Here is a 24,276-nt window from a genome sequence, read left to right on the forward strand (position 1 = left end):
TCTGAAGTGACTTGTCCACAGACAAATATCCTCGGATTTGCTTCACTGAAGTTGTTAGACCACATACTAACAGTGTTATCCAAATCATGGATTAGAGTGAAGCCAAAGAGTGTATGTTTGTCACATCCTGTTTGGATGATACCAACACAGACACAAACAGAACAAGCAGATTTTGGCATGAAATGAAAGATATTTTCTTTAATCTCACAGTTGTTCAAGAACATGCCAGTTATCACATGAACCAAATAATTTAATTCTGTATTTTGCCCTGAAAACAGATTGAATAGCCTTGCAAAACGTGATTTTGAAGGCAGTCTTTACATTTATAAGGTATGCTTTTCGACAGAGTGTATTTGCAGGAAATGAGCTTGTTTTTTTTTCTACCTGCTTTATTTTAAAACTTCTTGGGACATAAAAGCTTTCTGCTCAGTCATTAGCTGTCAGTTGCAGAATGAAGCAGTACCCCACAGCATTTCCAGATGAAGTAGTCTGTTTACACAGAAAGCGTGAGAGCTGTAATTACTACATGATCGCATTTGTGTATCAAGGTCAGAATTCTGTGATTCATGCTATTGTTTGGACATAAAGGGAGTTGATTTTCAGCATGGTAGTGTACAACTACTATCATTGTTACATCAGTGACTGTAGAAACAATATTAACTTTGGGTTGGTTGAGGTTTCCTAGTTAGGTTAACTCCAGTTCAGGCATAGATGGAAACTGGCTGTTTAATGTTTGTCATTAGACATGCAAAATAGATATTTATATTGTTGCTGTTCAGGTTCTGTATTCTATTATGAAAGAAGAAAAAATAATCCTCTAAAACAAACTAAAATAGGTAAGGAAATGACTTATGCATGAAATCACAGAGTTTAAGCAATATCAAATGCAGGGAATTAGAGAGGATGAAAATACTTCCTGATCTTTTCACCTCCTCTGAAAAATCTCTGCATGAGATTTTCTTCTTGACTGTTATCTAATATATTGACAATTTTTATATTCTGTAACTGAGAGTCCATTGGTTTTCCACACTATTTAATTAGTTCTAAAAGCTTAAATATAAAGGAATACAACTCATTATACTTAATAGTTAAGAGCTAGGATTATTCAAGCACTTAAGGTTGTAAAATTTGATATGATTGCACATATTTATAATCAGGCACAACAATGCTTTCCTCATCTGAGGACTAATAAAATCTGCTACTGTATTCTTGCATTGTATGTATGTATTGCATTTTATTGAATTGTCACCCAACTGCCATTAATGTCACCCTCTTCTCAGTTAGGCCTTAAGCTCCAACAAGTCTTTCTCTCTTTGGGTGCAGGTGTCCCTAGCTAAAACACAATCATATTTCTCTAGGTTTTGATTGTTCTGCATCTGTTCTAGGATTTACGTTTGCTATTCACTCCCTGCTCCCACTCACATACTGTCATATATAAGGACTTTACATAAATCTGATAGTGTTGCCCTCACATTGCCCTGGACAATTGGGAAGCACTGTTTATCTTTCCAGGTTTTTTTTTGGGGGGGTGGTGTGTGAAACAGAATCAAGATGCCATCTTCACACAGCCTGAATTCTATTACTGTCCTTGGGTTGAGAGTTTCATGAAAGCTGTATTTATCCTCAAAAGAATTTTTACCCAGACAAAACACTCACATGGTCATGAGGACTGAGGAACCTGCCATCTGAATGGTGCCCTAATAACTTCTCCAAGGTCACCAAGTCAGGGTGTTGAACCCACGTAGGCATATTCCTCACTGGGCTACCTTTCTTCTCTCTAGGAAAGTGACATGTTTCCTTCTCGGTGTTGTTAACTTCAACCAACTTGATTTCTTTATAAATAATTTTTTGGATTTCTTTCATATTTCATTTTAATTTTTAGTTGCTGTAGTACTGAGAGGCTCAGAAAAGTGTAGGAGACCAAAAACGGGAATATGACCATCCTGAACCACTAAGATGCAAGCACAAATGCTGGTAACTCCTTTGCTGTCTATAGCAAATGACTAAGTAATATTCAGTGGCTTATTATAGCAGAAGTAAGGAGATTCTGTGACTTTCTGGGCTTATGAAAAATAAATTGCTATCAAGTCAAAACATAATTTAATGTAAATCATAGTTACTTGTGCACTGAGCTCAGCATTTGATTTAGAAAGCAATGAGCCATTATAGATTCTTGTCTTTTTGCTTTGACTTGAACAGCATACACCTATAATGATGAAGGTGACTGTTTTGCCCAAGGAGATGGATAATACCATTAAAAGAAGCAGATGTGCTGTAAAGTTAAACAACAAGCAGACATGTCATTGTGGTTTGAGTCCGATCCAGGATGCCAGTGGCTGTGGTTCTGTTGTAAGACAGTGGTATTTGTTTGTCTGCTGGTGGAGGTCTTCCCCAGTCCACAAAAAACAATGCAGTGACCAGATCTTCTAATACCTTCTTCCTAATATTCTTGGTTTAAGGTAAATACTTCTCCTCTTGCACCCTTACCTTCATATCAAAGGACACACCTCTTCCTTATGGACAGAGCCCATAACCATTTCTTCCCCTGTGCTGCCAAGCTGGTAGCATACCTGGTAGAATTTCAGATAGTTTCTAGCCAGTATGTAAAAATCTGCATCTGCTGGTCAAAGAGATGACTAGCCCTGGTAATGGCAAAAGAGCTCTCCACAACATTACTTGAAAGTATCCTAAAGGCTCAGTAAGGGAAAAGATCCCAACCAAAAACTTCTATGTTGCAATGTTTAATTGAATCCCATGTGTCTTGGAGACAGGGATTACTCTATGTTATTTTTAATGTTAAGGATTGGCAAACTTCCAGGCCCACATGACATATTTGGAAACATAAAACAAACAGGACAAAATCCATAAACAAACTACAGCAGTCTCTGGGGAAATAGGTCAACAGAAGTAACAAGACTTCTCTTAGATAGAAGATTAAAAAAAGGACTCATGGAGGAGATGTGCTTTTCCTCATGGAATCAAGTGGCGTGCTCAAATGGAAATGGGCAGAGTGGCTAAGCAAAGGGTGTGATCTGGTGACAGCCTCCTTCCTGCTGCCCTACTGCCTTGGCCTCTCTTTTTGGTCCCAATGTTGCCCTTATCAGTCCTTGTTCTGTCTCCCTTTCTTCCAGCCTGCCTGATCCACATGTCTCCATCTTGTGTAGCTGTTCCAGACTCCTTGCTTTGCCACCTCATCTTACGAGGCAACAGCTTCTGGGTAGTCTTCTCCTACCCAGCACCAATATTTGACCCCAAACCTTTTCCACGTCATCCCTTTGGACCTACTATGGATATCAGCCCAGCAGATTGCAAAGTGAAATGTATGTCCCAGTCCTATTCACCTCCTTCAGAGGCTCTTCAGCATCTCTAACCCTAACACTTCCCCCACAGAAACACAAGTCATAAACTGGAAATAGTATGAAATATAATAGTGGAGGAGTCTGATGAAAAACTGTGATTTCACTTGCCCATGTCCTGGATGACTGTCTCCCTACACCCTCCTCCCCTCTCCTACAGCCAGGATTCCTCCCCATCAGGCCACTTCTTGCTCCCAGGCTCCTGATCCTTCAAATCATATCTCCATCTTCCAAAAAGAATCAGTCTGGTGCACACACCTGACACAGAAATTTTCAGCCTGAATGGTTAGACTGAAGTTATATCTGAAAACTGGGTCTTCTAAAGTGTCAGACAACTTGGACAGGCAATGTTACCAGCTCTGCACTCAGTGCAGCTGACTGAGTAATTGCCACATTCAGTTAGACAGAGTTTTCCCAGTCAGCTGAACAAAACTCTCCTGTAGCAATTTCCGACAAGGTATTATTTTCAGGTGATGGTTGATGGATCTATTTACCACAATGACTTTCACAATATCAAATGCAGCAATCAAATAATGTATGGTAAATTTCTATCACTGAAGAATTAATAGACATTGTTTCAAACTGACAAAGTGATCTTGTTAGTCCCATAGCTTTGGTCAGTTTTACTTACTTGATCTTTTCTCCTCATCTAGGTAGGTTTCTGGTTGTGACAGATGAGACATGAGATCTTCAGCTTCCAGGCTTTCAAGTTTTTCTTCAAGAGATTCACTATGGAATCGGTAAGAATAAGAAAGATATAAATAACTGCTTTAAAAACTTAAAAGCTGAGCATGATCTATGAAAAATAAGCCTAAAAGAAATTGGTTTTGTCCTTTGTAATATCTGCCACTGGATTTTTCCTCTGCTTAGTGATGCTTTGGGTATTACTACAGTGGATGTTTTTCAGAAAAGTTATAAACTATTGATCATTCCAAGGGCCAAAAAATCCAACAGATCAGTAAATCCTTACCAAACACTGACTGCCTGAGCAAGTAATGGAACAAACACTAACATTTATTGTGTATTTTGCTTTGCTTTCATAGATCTCAAAGCTGAAAGAGGGGGGCAGGGTATAAAAAGGACACTAACACTTTTCAACTCATCTAGATCTGGTAACTGATGTTGTTTTAGCTGAAAACAACAAATGTCTGAGATCAGGCTAAAAAATCTATGGCAGATTTGTGCGGGGGCTTGAAAGAGGAGGGACTCTCTTTTTCTCGTGATGTAAAGTGCTGAATAGCACACAGTTGTCTAAATATGCTTTTGTTTATTCAGTCTCTGTATGGTGAGTGTTTTAAAGTTTTTACTGTGTTTCACTGAACCACTAAAAGCTACATTCAGATTGCTCTTACAACAACACCACTGATGCTTAAGGCTGAAGTTTTCTTTGTACCTGGTGCACTGGCTGGAGCTGTCCTGGCACAGGTCACTGCTCCCTGCGTGGCCATCACAGCAGTGTGGGACTTTCATCTTTTCTTTTCCCCGGGGGAAACAGTTGACCATATTGCACTCCAGCTCAGCCAAGAGGGTGATTCACTGCTGCTGATCTTCTGAAAACTGAATAAATCTTCCTTTCATACATTTGCTTTGTCACATGGCTACACATATTTTTCCTTTTTAAAATCCATGATGATTTAAATAAGCAAGAGTTCAGAAGTCAAACAATCATCTTTGCAAAAATATGAAGCTATTAAGCTGAATGTTCCTATTTGATTCTGAAACAGCACTTAGGTTTTTATATCCTATTTCTCCTACATTTTCTTGAAGGAATAAAATAAAACAAAACACAACCACCAGCAAGCAAATGAATAGTGGTAAGATCACTGAAATTAATGAAACCTGATTTCCTCTGGATTTGTGTCTCAACTGCAGCTCCTGAGCTGGGATCAGCAATGCATTACAAAAATCATTAGAGGCAGGACAGATGAGCAGTTGATGACCTTCTACTGTAGTCAGTGGAAAGCCAGTTAACTTAGGAAGCAGCAAGCTCAATTTCAGTGGTTAAAAGCAGCAGCAAATGAGTAATCAGAGATAGTGGCTGCTGTGATGGACTTATGGACTGAAATTCTTATTATTTCATTTAGCACCATATCAACATTGACCCAATGGAGATTAGGTCTGTACAGCAAGACCAGTTTCCAAAAGCTTCCAGATGGTTTTCTACCATCCTGGGATTTAACAGAACCCCACAACTAAAACATTCAAATGTCTACTTTAAATGTCTATATTCAGACCTGGATTTTACATTTGAGTAGGTTTTGCTTAATGAAACGCTTTTTAGCACGAAAGCAGGTATGCCTCAAATTATTTCAGGTCTTCTGTATTGTTAAACATATTTCTCTCCTTAATAAAACAAACACCCAAAAGACCCCACCAAAACTCAAGAGGTATCACTCCTGCACTGAAAATTTCTTATACTAAGTCCATGTTTAAAGACTGGCCAGTTGATGCATCCTTGAAAGTAAAGGCTTATGTAAGGGAAATACAGATGTGCTGGTCAGTTCAGTGGTTGCAAGGGATTTTTTTATAACACCCAACATCTGCAGATTTATTTCCAGCATTTCCCTAATGAGATGCTATTTAGCGAATTAAGAAATGAAGTATGCTCAGTCAACTCTGTAGGCCAGCTTTTGAACTTCAACTCAGTAGGCCCATACACATGAATGTCTGCATGTGTCTTAGAAAAGCTTGTGTAAAGCTACAAATGACTTCTGTGTGTCTGTTTAACATGATGGGACTCCAGTCCCTTCTTTTCCACTAAATATGGTCTTAATGCTAATAAATTCATAATACAGAGGAGGCAAAAACCCTCACAAAACCAGATCTCTCTGCTATAGATTTTCACACCATGAACAACTAGTAGAAACTCTTTCCTTTACTTGCCAATACTTTTTCTCTATCCAATAAAATGATTAAATTGTTTGGCCTGAGAGCCCTTTTCATCCTTCAGCTACTTTTTCTAAACTCTTACTATAAAACATATAAAAAAACTTACTTCTGATGTAGCACTACTCAGCTGGAAAAGCCCAGCATGCTTTCACCTAGAAAAATGCATGTAATTGCCTGCATTCCACAGACAGAGAAACGAAGCCCACAGAGATCAAATGCCATGTCACAGCCGTGAGTGGCAGCTCAAGGACATGATCCCAGCTCTACAGAGCCTTTTTTTTTTGTTCTTAAACTGTTTCCCAGGTTCATTTTGGTGTGAACCTCCAGGCAAGGTGCATGCTGCCATCAGCACATTTAGCAGCTTAGGTAGAAACAGAGAAGTGCCTGGATAATGAGACAGCCGTATCATTTCCAGAAGGAAAGAGAAAATATTGAAATGTTTGCAGTGCGGGTTAAGGCTTTATTTCATTCTCTTTTTATTTTGGAGAGCCTGCTATGCCAGCTGCCCTGCAACATGTTCATTTCTGTAGTATCATTCTCTGATTTTAGTGACTGTTATCTCTCATATTTTAAAAAAAAGTATTCAGCTCCTATGATTCCTGCTTCGGAAGGGCTTTTATTTCTCTTGTTTCAATCAGAGTAGCCCTTCATGATATATCGGCTTTATCTCGTGCTTTTCAATCCCGTTGCATGGCCTGCTCTCATGTCAATGTGTCTGCTCTGCCCTTTCTAACAAGCCTGCCAGGATCTGCTCAGGGTCAGGAATGCAAGGTAACCATGCACAGATTTCCCCTGTGCCCATCCTCACCAACACGGTGATGGTGGATACTGCTAGCAGAGCAACTCCATGGGGTTGGCAGTCCTTGCACAACTGTCTCCATGAGTAATGAGCAAGCTCCCACCTGCACCATGAGCAACGGTTACATTTGCCAGAGGCTCCACTGACAGTTTTCTTATCCATCAACATTCCTAAGAGTCTGACATCTTTAGAATATGCAAAATATGGTCCTTGCAGAAGAATATAGAATCATAGAATAGTTAGGATTGGAAATGACCCTAAGATCATCCAGTTCCAACCCCCCTGCAAGAGCAGAGACACCTCACACTAAACCATATCACTCAAGGCTCTGTCCAACCTGGCCTTGAACACTGCCAGGGATGGAGCATTCACAACTTCCTTGGGCAACCCATTCCAGTGCCTCACCACCCTTACAGTAAAGAACTTCTTCCTTATATTCAATCTAAACTTTCTCTGTTTTATATTCTGTAGACCTTTTAAGGGCTGTATTTTAATCTGGTCTCTCTTGACATGCAGTATTACACTTTATGTCCTGAAGTAAGATTTCTTAAATGAGCATCTCTCACAAAAAACCTCTGGACAACAAAACCACTAAGTTCAGCACACCTACAACAAAACTCAGAGCATGTCTTCCCTGCCCTGAGCTTGCTGATGTTTGCTGCTGGTGAGCATTTTGCTGCTTTTCTCTTTGGAGGATGCAGAGGTTGCAGGGGAACAGATCCTTGCTTGTTGTTGTTACTGTGAGCCTGGAATGCCATTACGTGTTTGTCTGAATGACTCTTGATACTGCATGACAAAACCAAAAAACAAAGGCAAAACTGAATCAGCAGATTAGTCAGCTTAATCTTGTGTAACTCAATGCTGCACTTCATTTTCAGTGCTGTTATTTTCAGCTGTCCTTTGAAATGGCTATTTGAGCTCACCTATCATTCTGCCAAGCTACTTGCACAGGACATTCAAGTAAATAAGACAGAAAATATATAATTCAGTGGAATGGTTCTGATGTTTTGATTCAATCTTTTTCATCTGGTACACAAGAGTGTTAAAAATGCAAGATCTTAATGTTACCAAAATGTCCTTTATAATGAGAACACAATGGGTTCTTTTTTTGCTATCATATTAATATTGAAAGAATGCAAAAAGAAGCTTTTGTTTAAACCAATATTGCTACTGCTAAAAGGCTTTTAAACTAATACTGTAGTTTCTGAGACAGTTGCTTATGTTTTCTTATCTAATTTTAAATACCAATAGAAGACAAATGCTCAGAGATGCCAGTATTGAAATAAGCTGATCCTTCTATTCAAATCAGTCACAGCAGCAACACAAATTATTGATGCAGCTCATGTGGTTCATGAGCCATATTGGTAGATGCTGTCACTTAAAAATACAGAATTGCAATCAGCATGTTTGCTGAATATGGATTTTGGGCTTCTGCATGTACAGCGATACAATTTAGATAAGAACATTTTTCCTTGACTGGAAAGTTACCTGACTATTCTGTCCCAATAACACAATCATTTCAAAGATTTGTTTGCAAATGTCAAATTCAACAGCCTTCTTTCTTAAGCAGAAACACTTTGCAGTTTACCATATAACTTCCCTTCAAGCAAATTAGCACCAGTCAATGTGTGATGTAGGCTTCAATTTTTAACATAGGTTTTGCTTTTTCCTGTGAGTACATCATGCACTTATATGATACTAAAAGCGTAAACATGTTCCAGGTTAAAATATATAGTTGTTACATTTCACACATGGCTCAGGTGGCCAATGGGACTGTTCTCTGAGAGGGTTCTGCTCCTGAGATGAAACTCCTCCTGACTAAACATCTCCTGCTCAAGTACAAAGGGATGATGTGATATGTCCTTATATAAATGGGGTGGGTTTGTTTTTCAAAACAAAACTGTGAGAGTTCCATTAACAAAAAAAGTTTACCGAGTTTTAGCATAAGATACTCCAAAAACCAAAAGCCAAACTCACCCTCCTGAGATTCTTGTTGATTTGAAGCTCCTTGTAACCTCTAAGCCTACCATTCAACTCAAATGAGAAGAGTTGATGTTCAGAAATATCTGTGGATATTCCACAGCCATAAATTTAAATAAGTATTTTCCATCAATTTTATTAGAAGTTATTTGAAAAATTAATTATTAAAATGCAGCAACAGCAATTAACCATGCAGAAGTTTTCTCTGGGAATCTCACACCGGCTTTATCAGACATCAAATGCCACAGCTGCCTTACACCATACAGCGATTCCATACAGTGAGTTAGGATAAGAAGGATGAGAAATAATGCTGACTGCTGTGTTTAGCTGACATGTATGAATGCAACACCAAACCACAAATTTATTCAGAATAGCAGTAGAGTAAAGCAGCATAGCCTAAGGATATTTTCCTGATGAGTTTTAGCACACTACTAGTTCTGTTGCTATTTGCTGCTGAGCTGGTGATACTCTCTGTGTTTGTGAAGATGCTAAGGAACATAAAAAGAACAGCTATATAGTTTACTAACAAAAGCATGTGTCTTTCAATGATCTGATGTTTAATTAAACTCTAACGGCTGATCAGCAGACGCTTCTATCAGCAGTAATAGCCACAATGGGAACCTTGAAAGTAAAGAAATGAGCATTGGTGTAAACCCATATTTGCAAAGTGGCAACATCTCAATCATTCTTGGGAAAGAAAAAAAAAACCCAAATTTGACATGTGAGATCCTGGCATGACTGTGTCTGTGCTAATCAAGAGGAGTCATCTGCACAGTAGCCATGTGCACAGTGATTTCCTTCTTCCACTAACAACTCACACTGACAGGTTGCAAATGGCCCTGAAGGCAGCTTGTCTGAGCATGCTTGACAGCATATTTGGTGCACAGCCAGGGACCTGGGTCAATCTTGTTTCCAGAAACCAAGCAGCAGCCACACCTGAGTTTATATCTGTGAGCTTGCTATCTATGCAGTAGGCAAGCATGGCCCTGGGGGTGGTCCCCGGGCTGCTCTCTGCAGGCAGTGTAATCGTATCCTATGGGAGATCCGGCGTCAGCTCCAGCACAGCAGAGGTGTTGATATCCTGAAGAGCTGACTTTGCACTACTAAAGCTAGACAGCCGACCATACAGCCCTGCTTTTGGTCAGCAGGGGCACAGCCTCCTGTATCTGTCTCCTTTAGAGTGGAAATATAACCTTGCCGTTCTCTATCTCACCGTTGCGTGGGTTAAACAGTTAATTGCACTGACGACATAAAGAGCTATGCAAGTGCTGTGTAGCTCTTCACCTCTGGCATGGATCTGTAATGTTTGAAAGTTTGTAATGACGACAATAGTCATCATCACCTGATGACTACTGCTCAGCTCTTGTGAATGACTGATGATCTCAATCCAAATATGACTAGAGTACTATAAAATGAAAAATACCATAGTCGTTATTCAGCTTGTTGCAAAACACCTGTGTTAGTAGTTTGTGCTGTTGTTGCTATGCTCCTTAGCCGCTCTCTAAGCATGGTGACTATCAGTAATACTGCAGAAATATCAGTTCTCTGTAATTAACTTTTCTGTTGGCAATCACAGGAAAAAAGGCCAGGGAATAAAATGGATTTGTAGACTGAATCACTGGGTGGAATGGCAAGATAGCAAAACTTCCTTGACTGCAATGTATCATCAGTAAGGAGTGTGCTTTCCAGAGGTGCTTGCACGATGCTCACCCGCTCTAGCTTGGCCCAGGATGGACAGAAAAAAGCATTTCACATCAGAATACCAAGAGGAGTGAGACAAGCATAATTTCTATTGGCAAGCCTTACATGAGAAATAGGCTGTGACAGAGCCTCCCCCAGGATCTAGCACAGACTAAGATAGCGTTAGAGCAGACGCCGTGAAATATAACTTTCACACTCTGCTGATTATTCTTTGACATTTGTGAAGTGAAACAGTGATTTCAGTTAGTGACAATTTATAGAAGTGAATCTCAGATACTGATGGCAGTTCAAAATAGGAAACATGGTTAAATCTGAAATCCACTAAGAGCTACCTGAAACACTTATATAATCTAACTAGCTTAAATGCAAGCACATTTTATCTTTTATTAACAGCATAATAATTAACTAATTTTGCTTCCAGTGAGTTTGAGTGAAGATAATCCAAGCCTAAAGAGGTGATGCCCATGGGGCTATTTTCTCTACTAGCATTTGTATAGGAGAAGAGGAATTACTGCCTCAAAGCAGCAAAACTGAGAACTATATTCTCTTTAATAGAGTTAACAATTTAAGAACTGCTAAAAGACCAGACTAATGGGCAATTATGATCAGTAGCTATTGATCTTCCTTTTCATCTTTAGGCCTTGTGCTGTTCTCTGATTTCCCAGTATTCTTCCATATTCATTCTATTTTTTATATATTTTTAAAGGTAATTTTTTTTTTCCCTGAGGAAGAAACACAGAAGCTCAGTTACTGCTACTCTCTGTTGTGCCTTCATTTCTGTCACTCTTCACTGCTCCCATTTCTCTGGCCTGCCTCCTGCCTTTCTTTGTTGAACATGCTGCTCCTCAATTCTGCAGTTTTCATTTTCTCTAAAGAGTATTAAAGAAATTATCTCTGTAGCAATATGCCCAGCTTTGTGTCCACACTCTCTGGGGTAGGATTTGGTTAGAGTAGCTGATGAAGTTATTTTACAGTCCAAGGACTACTGCTCAAGCTCAGTAACCTCAGTCTGAAGAGGAACAATTCTATTTTAACAGCGAGAGAACCCAATTAATTAAACCAGTTTACCCATCAGTGTGATGGATTTATCCTCACTTGAAATCTGCTAGAGCAGGATCAGGACTCCTCCTAACATGAACATCCTGAAGCTGACCCTCAGTTCGTAGGTCTGGCTCAGGAACTGTTGTGTTGACAGCCCATGATCGATGTCCTGCAGGAAATTAGCAGAGGTGACCACAGAGACCCTGTGTGGCCCTCGGGCTGTGTCCCAGCCCCTCACCCATCCGCTTTCCATGCAAGCTAGGTACACTGAAACAGCCCTTCCTGATGCTAACAGCTCTTCCCTGACCCAAACCCCCAGGCAGTTCTTCACTCTCCTTTCCATACTACTTTTGATGCCACCAGCCATTTTTATCTTCTTGATCTCTCTTTCTCCTCCACTGCTCTTATGAACATGATCCTCAATTGAATTTCTTCCTACCCCTCCAGTTGCTTCTTCAGTGCTTCATTTTCAAATCCATTTCTCAGTGTAACTCCCACACGGTTCTTTTCTTGGCTCCCTCCTCCTCTTGCCTACTCTACCTTTCAGAGTCTCATGACGTTTAACAATCATCTGTACGAGCCTGGAGCCTTTGTGCCGGAAAGCTGGATCACGTGAAGCAGCAACAGCAGCAATCACATGGCCATATGGAGGGCTTCTGCTAAGGCAATGAAATCAAAGAAACATGTTCAGGCAGGACCATTTCTCAGGAGTACTGGTCATATTTCTGCTGGCAGAACCGCATTTAAATCATTTGTTTTATGGGTATACACCAATTAGGTATCTCTTTTTTATACTTAGTCAGGCATCACAGCCTTTTATTGATGTTTTTAGTTGTACAGGCATTTTTAATTCCAATTACATAGAAAACCATGTAAAGGCCTGAGTGCATTGTAATACAGGAGTTGGTCCTTATATAGAGAACATTAAAACCTTGGAATGAACATACCCATATTATATTGCTCACTTCCAGTTGTTCAGATTTGAGAATATTTACCATGCCTGAATTCCCCAGCTTCTGTGGAGAGAACCCCAAACAGAAAAGGAAAACACATTGTATGAGTAAATAAATCAGACTGAAACAGCAGATGACCATAATTACTTGAGTCTCCTGTGACCTCCACTTCTTTAGAAAGGCACATATGGGCCCCAACATCTAAGCTTAAAAAACACCCAGCCCAAAACCTCATTAGTGCTGTCTGTCAATTCCCACAGTTGCATGATGCAATAACAGATAAATGATGTTTTAGCTTATTGGGAAATACAGCTGGTGAGTGCATAATGGACATCAGGGATGCAGTGAAGGGTTCAGGTGGTGGCTGTTGTGTGAGGGGCCGTGGTGAGCTGTGCAGCCCGGCCATGGCGTGTGACAGGCTGTGGTGAGCCTGGCCATGGTGTGCAAGGGGCTGTGGTGAGCATAGCCATGGAATGTGAGGGGCTGTGGTGAGCCCGGCTGTGGTGAGCCTGGCCATGGTGTGCAAGGGGCTGTGGTGAGCTGTGCAGCCCAGCCATGGTGTGCAAGGGGCTGTGGTGAGCCTGGCCATGGCGTGCGAGGGGCTATGGTGAGCGCAGCCATGGTGTGTGAGGGGCTGTAGTGAACCTGGCCATGGTGTGCGAGGGGCTGTGGTTGAGTGCGGCCATGGTGTGCGAGGGCTGTGGTGAGCCTGGCCATGGCATGTGAGGGGCTGCGGTGAGCGTGGCCATGGAGTGTGAGGGGCTGTGGTGAGCCTGGCCATGGAGTGTGGGGGGCTGTGGTGAGCCCGGCCATGGCATATGAGGGGCTGCGGTGAGCGTGGCCATGGAGTATGAGGGGCTGTGGTGAGCCTGGCCATGGTGTGCAAGGGCTGTGGTGAGCCCGGCCATGGTGTGTGAGGGGCTGTGGTGGGCCTGGCCATGGTGTGCAAGGGGCTACGGTGAGCGCGGCCATGGTGTGTGAGGGCCTGTGGTGAGCCTGGCCATGGTGTGTGAGGGGCTGGGGTGAGCCTGGCCATGGTGTGCGAGGGGCTGTGGTTGAGCATGGCCATGGAGTGTGAAGGGCTGTGGTGAGCCTGGCCATGGTGTGCAAGGGCTGTGGTGAGCCTGGCCATGGTGTGCAAGGGCTGTGGTGAGCCTGGCCATGGCATGTGAGGGGCTGTGGTGAGCCTGGCCATGGCGTGTGAGGGACTGTGGTTGAGCACGGCCATGGCTTGTAAGGGGCTGTGGTGAGCCATGCAGCCGGGGCATGGCGGTGGTGGTGTATCTCCCTCTTGCTCTCTTTGGACAGGCTCAGGAGCATAATTAGTAACACATATCAGGAACAGCAGCTTCAGCGCTGTCACTGAGGCATGGCAGAACTTCCTGAAAATTATCTAAGGAGAGTAAAATCTGTACAGCCAGTTTGCTTAAAGCGATGACTGTCAGCACTGGCTGTAGGGACTCTTCATGCTTTATGCCTTAGGAAGCTTGTAGCACAAGCAAAAGCTTTTCCACTGGCTGGGATGGACTTAAGGGCAAAATAAGACCAAATAACACAGAGCCGGCTGCTGCACGCCGCGGCTGAAAGTGGCCGTCCGGAGCAAGCAGGTCCTTGCGGCTGCCACACGGCTGCCGGCGCCGGGAGCCCTGTCTCACGGCTGGGAACAGAGCCGGAGCCCATTGCCCCCCGACCTTGCCCGCTTCCACCTGAAATCTCTTTTTAACAATGAAATAAAAGGAAAACTAAACAACTAAAGGAAAGCGGAGCCGCAGCCTGAGGCACTCCCCGCAGCGCGGAGGGAGGTGGGAGGGGAGGGGGGGGCCTGACGGGGGCGTGCGCGAGGCCGGGGGAGGGGACGGCGCCGCCGGGAGAGGGAGGGAGGTGTCTGGCGCATGCGCAGAGCACTTCCTCGTTAGCCTCACGTAACGGCTGCGGGCGGGCGCTGGGTAGCGCGTGTCAGTCACCGGGTGACTGTCAGCGGCGGCGGGAGCCCTGCCAGCCCCGGCCAAGCCCCCGCTAGCCCCGGCCCTTCCCCTCCTTGCCCCCGGCCGGGGGCCGCAGCCGGAGCCCGCACAAGTCAGTGCTCAAGTTGGCGGCGGGCGGGAGCGGCGGTTGAGGCGAGGGGGCGTGAGGGGGGTCGGCGGCGGGTGGGGAAAGGGGCTGAGCTCGGTGGGGTGGGGGCTGGCGGCCGCCGCTCCCTCCTTCTCTCCCTCCCCTCAGCGCCGGCGGTGGGGCCGGGCTTCTCAGAGGCGGCCCCGTCCCCGCAGCCGTCGGGGGGCCGCAGGCAGCCGAGGGAGCTCTCCCCGCCGGCGGGGCCGGGCGGCGCGGGCAGCGGTGCCGTGTGGGGGCCTTTCCCCCTTCACCTCCTGTCCGGGAGGAGGAGGGGGCGGCCGGGAGAAAGGCTGGATGTGGAGGCTGAAGCCTCAGCCTCTGTCTGCGGTTCCGCGGCTTTGATGCTGCGGGTCTCTGCTGGCTGCTAACATCTTCCCTCTGTTTTTGTTTTTTCTTTTTTTTTTTCTTCCTTCCTTATTTTTTTTTCCCCCTCCACCTTCCTCCCCAAAACTTGGCTTCGCCTTCTTCGGATCTGTGTGTTCGGCTCCTTCTGGGCTTTACCGGTGGGGTAGGATCATGCCGGACCAGATCACCGTGTCGGAGTTCATCGCCGAGACTACAGAGGATTACAACTCCCCGACCACCTCCAGCTTCACCACCCGGTTGCAGAACTGCAGAAATACGGTCACGCTGCTGGAAGAGGTAAATCACCCACATACACCTCCCTCCCTTTATTTCCTTTTCCTTTTTGTTTTTTTTTTTTGTCTTTGAGAAAGCGCATCAGAGACAGGGCAGTGCTGCCCGCCCAAATCCAAGGGAGCTAGAAGCATTGGTATGCGTGTAATCTGGTCTTTTAATTGTGGGACTTTGCTCTTGGGTTGAGCTAGTTACGGAAAGCTTTCCTTCTCTGGCGTCTTAGTGTATAAAGCAGTTGTCTGAACTTAAATATTGCTGTTGTATGTCTTGTTTTTTTTTTTGTGTTGGTGGTTGTTGCAGTAAGAAAGAAAAGTGAATGTTGGGATTTTTAGAGGGAAGCCTTTGGGAGAGTTAGCAGAGGTTTTCCCCAGCCACTCATTAGATCAAGTCAGCACAGAACTCTTGACTGCTGAAACCTGCCAAGGGAGACCTTGTTTAAGAAATGAGGTAAGGATGAAGAGATAAATGTGGGGTGAGGAAAATACTATGAAAACAAAATAGGTGGTGGAAGGAGAGGAGCAAAATAATGCAGCAGAGTGATTATAGACACAGCATCTCAACCTTGAAGCCTCACTGCTGGTTTGGTTATTTTATTTCATATTTTATTTCATAAGTCATTTAGATGTTCATCCTGCTTCACTGTCAAGAAATGAGAGTGTGAAGATGGGTAAACTGCCAGAGCTGGCTTCTATGGGATATCGGTCCATTGCTTCCTATTTGAGGTTTCCAGTGTGATTTCCTATGGACTAGGTCAGCAGTTAGGAGGAAATGTCTACCAAATGACTTGAAAACAAGGCAGAGTATAGCTCTTCTCTTGCCCCACACTTGATTGCAGGTACAAGCATAATGACTCTGATAGAAGACAGCTTTTTGCTATTGTTTCATAGATTGCAGTGAGTTGGTTTGGATTATACACTCAGTTCATGAAGTATTTGTCAATTATTCAAGAGCCAGTGCGTATCTAGGAGATGGATTTAATAGATTCTTTTTAGTTTTGTTGACTGTGTTGGCATGAGCAAATCATTTGGTATGCAAGAAAAGAGTACTAATCATCATGTTCTCCAGATAGTCTTGGGTATGGAAAATAGGATAAAAATTAGTTAATGCTGGATTAGTAGAAAACTTCCTATGTTCAACATCTTACAGTGATTTTGTTTATAGTAATTGACCAGTGGCTGTATGACTGCATTTAAAATTATGTGGTTTATTTTTATTATGTAACCTAGATTAATTTATGTAACTTTCCCATAACTGTAACTGCTATTTTCTCATCTAACTGAGCTGTGGTTGCTTACAGGTTTGTTAGACATAAACCTGTTTTGGTTTGTGTTTGACAGTATTGCTGCCCCCTGGTCTTAGCTGTGTGGAATAGGTTCAGCCACTGGTATATACTTACTAGTGCAGTCGACAGCATTCAGAGAGTTAAACAAACATATGTATTCTACCATCTCCGATGACTTCTAGGGTAAGAACACAGTATAATGCTTTCATGATTTGGGAAGTACAGCAGTACAGTCTGAGTGGCATAATGCCTGTCCAAAGAAAACCAAAATGTAAAGGACAAATACGCAGTGTTCTGTGGTATTTGTGTGGATTGAGCATATTTTCAAAGTTTTTGTGTCTGGTTTGACAGCAATAAATCACAGGAATAGAGAATAGTGGGTGCTTCTAGTACTTGTGTTGGTATTTCTTGAATTTATTTTGTTTGTATAACTATTTTATGTGTCCTACTTAAGCCCTTTGCAGTTCAAATTGATGCTCGACTTATATTCATTAACTGTAAATATAAAACCCCCTTTATTTAATGGCAGACAACATAGAAATATGCTCTGTTGTTACATACTGCAAAAAATCTGCAGCTCTCCTAAAATTTGCTTGTATTAAATTGAATGAAAAGATGCAGATGGTCAGAATGAGGCAGGCAAAGTGCTCCATTAGAGTCCTTGTGTCTTTATTGTAGCTGTAGCTTGCATGCTCAGTTCTGCTGCTGCTGCTCTAAAGCTGGGGCTGTTTTCTGTCCATCTGCTTACCTACGGCTGTGATTCATGTGAAGCAGGGGACTGAAACGGAGCAGTTGAAGTGGCTGTTATGTGGCTCCTATTACTGCTGCCATTGTCCACACATTGTGGACGAGCAAAAACCTCTTCAAGCAGATCCTGAACTTCAATATAGAGCCCACTGTGTTAAGGCAAAGGGGATGATCCCATCCTTGGAGCTGTTTGATTTTTACCTTCATGTTGTGTGTGGTTGGAGCCCTCACTGGCCTCTTGCAGGTAGTGTCCAGCTCTGTGCTGTTAGGGCACTGCAGCCTGAAGTATCTTAGGTCATTATTTGAGAGCTAGTGTAGTTCAACACACCCTGTACCTACCTCAGTGACTATAAGCTGGTTTGTGGATAAACTAATAATTTTCTTTATTCTGAACAGGACTGTGAACTCGAACTATTTTTCCCAACAGAACTGGTAGGGAAATTGAAGAGATTTAACAAGAATTACATCTGTTTTGTAGCATCTGAGTCTGGTGTAACTCCTACCAAGAGTTCAGAGCAGTGGTTAGGTCAGAACCACTGTTTCATAAAGAATGTGACAAAAAAGAAGCAGGCTATTTTGTGTGCCTCTGTGTCTCTGTCTAGTTCCTTGAAGGTATCCCAGAGTTATGAATTTAGTGTTTCTTAATCGCTATTAACAAGTTTTCTGAAGTAATAAAATAGATGATGAACTTGGTTGCTGGGTTTTTTTTTTTTTCACTTGATTGAACTCCAGTAGATGTGCAGTTAGTTCAGCTGAGCAGATTAATATATATTCTCTCCTAGTTGTGACTCTTCTGTTACAACTCTTAGATCCTGTTAGATGCAATTCTGGGACAAGTTTCAGGTGAAAAAATCAGAGCAGGCATATTTACCAATTCTGATTAATTTCACGCTTGGTTAGGTTTTAATGCAAAACCCAACAAAATGTGAAGGCATATCTGAAAAAATCAGAAGTCCAGGAAAGACTATCCAAAGGATTTCAATGTGTTTAGACTGCATGTTAGGAAAAAAATTCTTCATTGAAATGGTAGTCAGGCATTGGAACAGGCTTCCCAGGGAAGTGGTGGAATCACCACCCTTGGAAGTGTCCAAACCCACGTAAATGAGGCTCTTAGTGACATGGTTTAGTGGTGGACTTGTCAGTCCTGGGGGTAACAGTTGGACTGGATGATCTTAAAGGTCTTTTCCAACCTAGTTGATTCTATGACTTACTAAAAAAGACCCAAAACCATCAAACACCACCTCCCATCCCCTTCTACCCCCACGCCCCCCAAATACCACCCAGAGTTTATTTAAATCTGTTGTAATATTGTTAAAGGAGAAAATAGTAGGTAAATGCTGCTGTGTGGCAGTTTATTGACTAGAAGAGTTTCAGGCTACATTGTTTAAACTCCTGAAACTTTGGGAAATTATCAAGATTTTTTTCCTCCTGAGAGAAAACTGGGGGTTTTTATCATCCAGTCACACCAGGCCAAGGAAAACAGACCCTGTCATCTTCGTAGCCAGGCATAGGCATCTTGTACTTTTGTTACCAATGACCAGCAAGATCAATTTTTTAGTAATATTTATTTTTGAAGCGTGAGTGTTATCTAGTGGCCATCAGAAAATACATTTTTTAAGGTTCATTCTGTTGCTAAAGTAATGCTATTTTTTTTGTTCAGGCTCTGAATAGAAAGGTCTAGTTTAAGAGAATTTGCAGTCTGTACTCCTTTCCATGTTGGTTTCTTCAGCCTAATGCTACATTCATGCAAAGAAGACATTTTAAACTTCACATTTCTGCATGAACTGGGAGAAGTTTCTTATAATATTCATATGAAGAGGTGGATTATTGCGTATGTAAGTGGGTGGTTAATTACTTTTTATGGAAAAGTTGAAGCCCTGAGATAGTATAGACAGATTGCTGCTACAGTATCTTAAAATACAGCCTCTGCATTTTACTGTAAAGTACAGTAGCTCCATGATTCTCAAGATTTTGAAGAGTTGATTTTAATCTTTTAGTTGATATTACTATGTGAGCTAGTTGGAATTTTTAGGGAATGATGACATCTGTTCTGAGAATAAGTAGTGCACATGTGGGATCGCCACAAGACTGTCTTGATTACCATTCTGCTGCGTTCCAGCTCCAGCTGAAAGGACATCTTTGCACTCAAGGGATAAGTCAGTTATCGTGACCAGGCAGTTCTTTCTCCTAAAGCAGCAGATGTCTTGCAGGGCTGACAGATACAGAGGCTAAGCTTAAACAGTTAAATTCTCTTTAGGCAGGCTGGTAAATAAGAACAATTAGAAGCTGATAATACAGTAAAGAGTAGATGTAGTTGGTTGATGCCTGTTTTACTGTTATACTTTCATAATGATTGAGCATTGTTATTTATGTCTTTCTTTTGCTCTTCAATGAGAAGTCAAAAACTTAAAATGTGCTTTCTGCCAATTAGATCTTGATATAGTCATCCTTTTTAAATAAATGTTTAACTGATTAGTGTAATGAAATATGGCTGCAGAAATGTTTGGGTTGGTTTGTTTGGTTTTGTTTTTTCAAGTAATACCCTCCAACCACCATTCCTGTAATAGTTGCTCATTTTGCTTCTCTCTATGCTGGTCTACTTGAGCTTAGAGGTCTATTGGTCTAGACTGGTGCTGTAACAGATGGGTTCATGCTACATTAGTGAAAGAATGACTGGTTCCTGCTCAGCCTAACATATATTTTGTTGTTCTCACTGCAAGTCTGGTATAATCTAACATAACTTGAAAGAGGAAGATTTCTCAATGTTCTCCATCATGTCATGGGCACTTACCTAAGGTTAGAGATGGGAAATGGGAAAGTATGGGGGAAATTTTTGGTTTGCCTTTTAAAAATTTTCTTTGAAAGTTCTGTTGTGGGTGAATCATTTTCACAGTTTCCTGTATGTAACTTTCCCTTTGTGCTTTGGTTTGTGTGTGTTTTTTTTTTTTTTAATTTTTTTTATTTTTTTACCCTACTGGGGGAAGGTTGTTGGGGCAGTGGTAGGGGAACAACGTTTTTCATTGTGATTTTGTAGAAACTTGCATGAAACAGCTGTACAGTCATGTACCACATGATGTACCACATCTACGTTGACTTCATACACTTTTCTTTCACAAGATCTTTTTCAGTGACAAAGGATTCAGTGAAGGGGGGCAGGTGAAACCATGTAAGCAAGCAGGAGCATTTCCATTCTACATCAGGTTTTTGTTTTAGTTGGCAGTACATTCAGACTTTGTTCATTAGCCTAAACTCTGAAAACTGGTAAAAACTGTGTGTCTGAAGAGAAAAATTTCTATCACTTAATTTCTCTTCAAGCATCACCTCTGTGTAATTACAACAGGTCAATTGTAACATCCTATTTTTTTTATTCTTTAATTTTTATTTTTTTTATTAAAATGGATTTTTATTTTCCAGGGAGGGAAACCAGGAGGCTTCAGCAGCACTAGACTTAAACCCAGCTTTTCCTAACCTTGTAATATGTTACTTATGGCAGCCAGAAGAAGTCTTTCATCATAGAGAGCTTTGTACTTAAGATTTGTTTCTTACATAACAGACCACAAGCAATCTTCACGTGTCAAAGAAATATGCTTTTGGTAACAGATCATCCTAAAAACCAAGTAAGAAAAGTTTCTTTGTCTACTAAGTAAGATTCAGGATATTTATTAGTGCTTTTTATACTGAATGGCAAATTGCACCAAAGATGGAAAAATGGGTTCATGGGCACTTTAAAATACAGAGGCCTCAGTGACAGCTCATGGGTAACTCTTGGTCATAATATTGAAAATGTGATGAAGAAGGAGACTTGACAGCAATGTCCTGTATTTGCAACAGCAGGTCTCACAAAAATGCAGTTGAGGCTGTTATACATTTACATGCTACAGTAATGGCACTTAGCATGACATTTAGTATGCAACTGGTTCTAACCTTGATTTGATGCTAGTTGAAACGTGGTTGCAACAAGCAGGCAATCTCCTTTTTCCTCAGTGTGACTGATGTGAGGAGAGGCAAAAAAAGTATTCACTGCTAGTTCAAAGTTTCAGTCATGGCAGACAAATTAGCTTTGCCTCTTGAGAATTTGTATTTATTTCAGGCACATTTTTGAAAATACTTACTGCTTTTTGGTAGCTCATTTGTGTTTTAGAGAAGTACTGCTTCTTGTTTTGAACTCCCAACAGGCTTCTTCATGTTTGTTCATCAGTTAGGGAACTGTGAAAGTGCTCTTTGGTGCACTCTGATCAGTATGCTCCTGACAGAGCGTGTTCCATGCAGTCATGGGAACTTGGGCTCTGACGGAGAAGAGATTGGTGCTTAAAGTGGCATGACTTAAATTTGGGTTTAGTGTTTAGGTTGGAGTCCTGGGGAGAATCTTCTGTAGTTAGAAAACAATAAAAAGGAAAAAAAAGTTCTTTGAAGGAAAAAAGAAAAAAAGTGATGGTGGGGAAACAATCCACAAGCCCATGTTTGTAATCCAGCATGGTGTCACTGAAAGACTGCAGGAAAGTGATTTGGAGCAGAATTAGGTTGGTTGATGTAATTTCCAGTAGTTTCCTCTCCAGTGAGTAAAATTCAATTTTCATAGCTGTTGTTGTGATTTGTAATGATGTAAATGAAGGTGTTTTAAAAAAATTAATAACAAACAGATGTGAAACAAATTCATAGAGGGGAACTGAAAGGAAGATCATAACATCTTATTTTGAATGCAATAGTACCTTGCAGGAAAGTCATGAGGCAGCATCAAGCCAAGAATGCTAATTAATTACTAGCATTGTTTCAGGGTCAGAGGAAGGCAATATAAGCATGTTCTAAAAACCATGCCTCAAACAAATGGTACATTTGTGTATTTCATGGGAAACTTTTCAGGATGCAGTTAATAGAATGTGCCCTGATACCTCTCTTTAGAGACTGTTGTGTCAGGTTTGATTGATACTGACCAAGAGGCCTAAAGTTTACTGGTGAGTGTGAAGGAAAACTCCTGAGATAATAGCATGAGTTTCCTTTCTTGAAAGAGTACAGCTGGAAGTATGAGCCCAGCTGAGAAGTACAGCAAACAGTTATTTTATAGTTCTGAAGAGACAGTGTTGAACAGCACTATATATTGTCTTTTAAATACCAGTGGGCTAACGCTGAGGTTTTGTGTAAGCATTGTGACAAGTAAGATTTTTGTGGGTAGTGGGTTTGATTATGGTGATTTGGAGAAACTTTTCCTTTAATGATACTGTGAAAAAGCAAACAAAGGGTGTTGGGATCCCATTTCACCCTTTATACATATAGATGTGCACACAGGGCCTCCTTGTCTCTCACTCACTGGTGGCAGGCCAGGCCTGAAGTTGTGTTGTTGCTGTGGTTAGACCAAAGGGTGTATGCTTTTTCTTTCTTTTTAGTAGCCACCTCTATCTTGACCTTGCTTGTTTTATCCTTCTTTTTACATTATCAGGAAATACACAGAAGTCTTTCTCATGCAGGAATAGATACTTACAATACAACTAGAGTCTGTTGTTTTTTTAACCTGCCTGAGAACTAAAAGCCTAGTATGATGCTGGAAATAATTTTCTGCAGAAGAGAAGTCTGTAGGAATGCAAGGCCTTTAATATGGTCTGCTGTGGTAGCCTTCTGTCTGGATTAGTGAGAGCTGGACCAGATGAATAACCTGCAGGGTGGGTGGGTTGCTAAGCCCAGAGGGTAATGATCAATGAAGTCCAGCCAGTAACAGATCACAGGTGGCATCCTTCCAGGATCAGTTGTGGGGCCAGTACTATTTGGTGTCTTTTGATTGTCTAGATGATGGGCTGGAGTGTGATCTCAACAAGTATGTTCAGATGATACTGAGTTGCTAGATATGCTGGTGTGCAGAATCACCATTCAGTGGGACCTTGAGGAATGGCCTGGTAGGAGGAGCCTTGTGGCACTTTATGAAGAGAAATGTGAAATCATAGAATGGTTTGAGTTTGAAAGGACCTTAAGATCATCTAGTTGCAAACCCCTGCCGTGGGCAGGGACACATCACACGAAACCATGTCAACCAACCAGCGATGAAGTAGCCCCATGCAGCAGTACAGGCTGGCTAGAAGACAGGTTTCCAAGAAAGGACCTTGGACTCGGGTAGATGGTAAGTTCAGTGGGGTTTGTCAGTGACAAAGGCCAGCCACGTCCTGGGCTGCATTAGTAAGAGTGCAGCCAGAAAGTAGTGGTTTTTCACCTATATTTAGCAACTATGAGGCCACATCTGAAGTTCTTTCTTTAGGGTTTCACCAGTACATGAAAGAAGTGACATATTGCCACAAGTATGGAGATCACCAAGGTGATTAGGGGCCTAACACACATCACTTCAGGAGGGGAAACTGGATTTCTTTGACCTTAGAAGGGAAGCTAAGGCCAAAAAAGCTACTGCTTTTTTCCAACTACGTAATTGGAGGAAGCTAAGAAGGCAGAAATTTTGATTAGATTTGAGGGGGTTTGTATATGTTTGTTGTTCTGAGGGTTCATTAGTTTGTTTTTAACTGGGAGTCTGATGAACAAGTGCCCAGAGAAACTATGGACCCTCTGTCCAGAGATATTCAAAATGCCACCTGACTGTTGAAGTAGTCCTTCTTAAGATTGTTTAGACTGCATAATTTAATCTTTAAGAAGATATGCAGGCAGAGTAAAGTATTTATTGAGTTTCCTGAACGTTTTTTGTATTTTCTGGTAAAAGATTATGATGAGTTTATTCTTGGGAAAACAGCACATTTAAACCTGATTCCAATTGACTAAGACCTCTCCAGATTCCCACAACCACTGCAA

General features: G+C 41.9%; 1 protein-coding gene across 1 annotated transcript in view; it reads left to right on the forward strand.

Moving 5' to 3' along the window:
• Nucleotides 1-15,059: 15,059 nt before the first annotated feature.
• Nucleotides 15,060-24,276, forward strand: part of ASAP1 (ArfGAP with SH3 domain, ankyrin repeat and PH domain 1) — a 118,116-nt gene continuing 108,899 nt past the window's right edge. The window contains exon 1 of the mRNA XM_034069793.1: nucleotides 15,060-15,473. Within this exon, the coding sequence (XP_033925684.1) occupies nucleotides 15,348-15,473 (126 nt within the window). The 5' untranslated portion in view covers nucleotides 15,060-15,347. The remainder of the gene's footprint in view (nucleotides 15,474-24,276) is intronic.

This window comes from Melopsittacus undulatus, chromosome 1, assembly GCF_012275295.1.
Source record: "Melopsittacus undulatus isolate bMelUnd1 chromosome 1, bMelUnd1.mat.Z, whole genome shotgun sequence".
Taxonomy (NCBI): domain Eukaryota; kingdom Metazoa; phylum Chordata; class Aves; order Psittaciformes; family Psittaculidae; genus Melopsittacus; species Melopsittacus undulatus.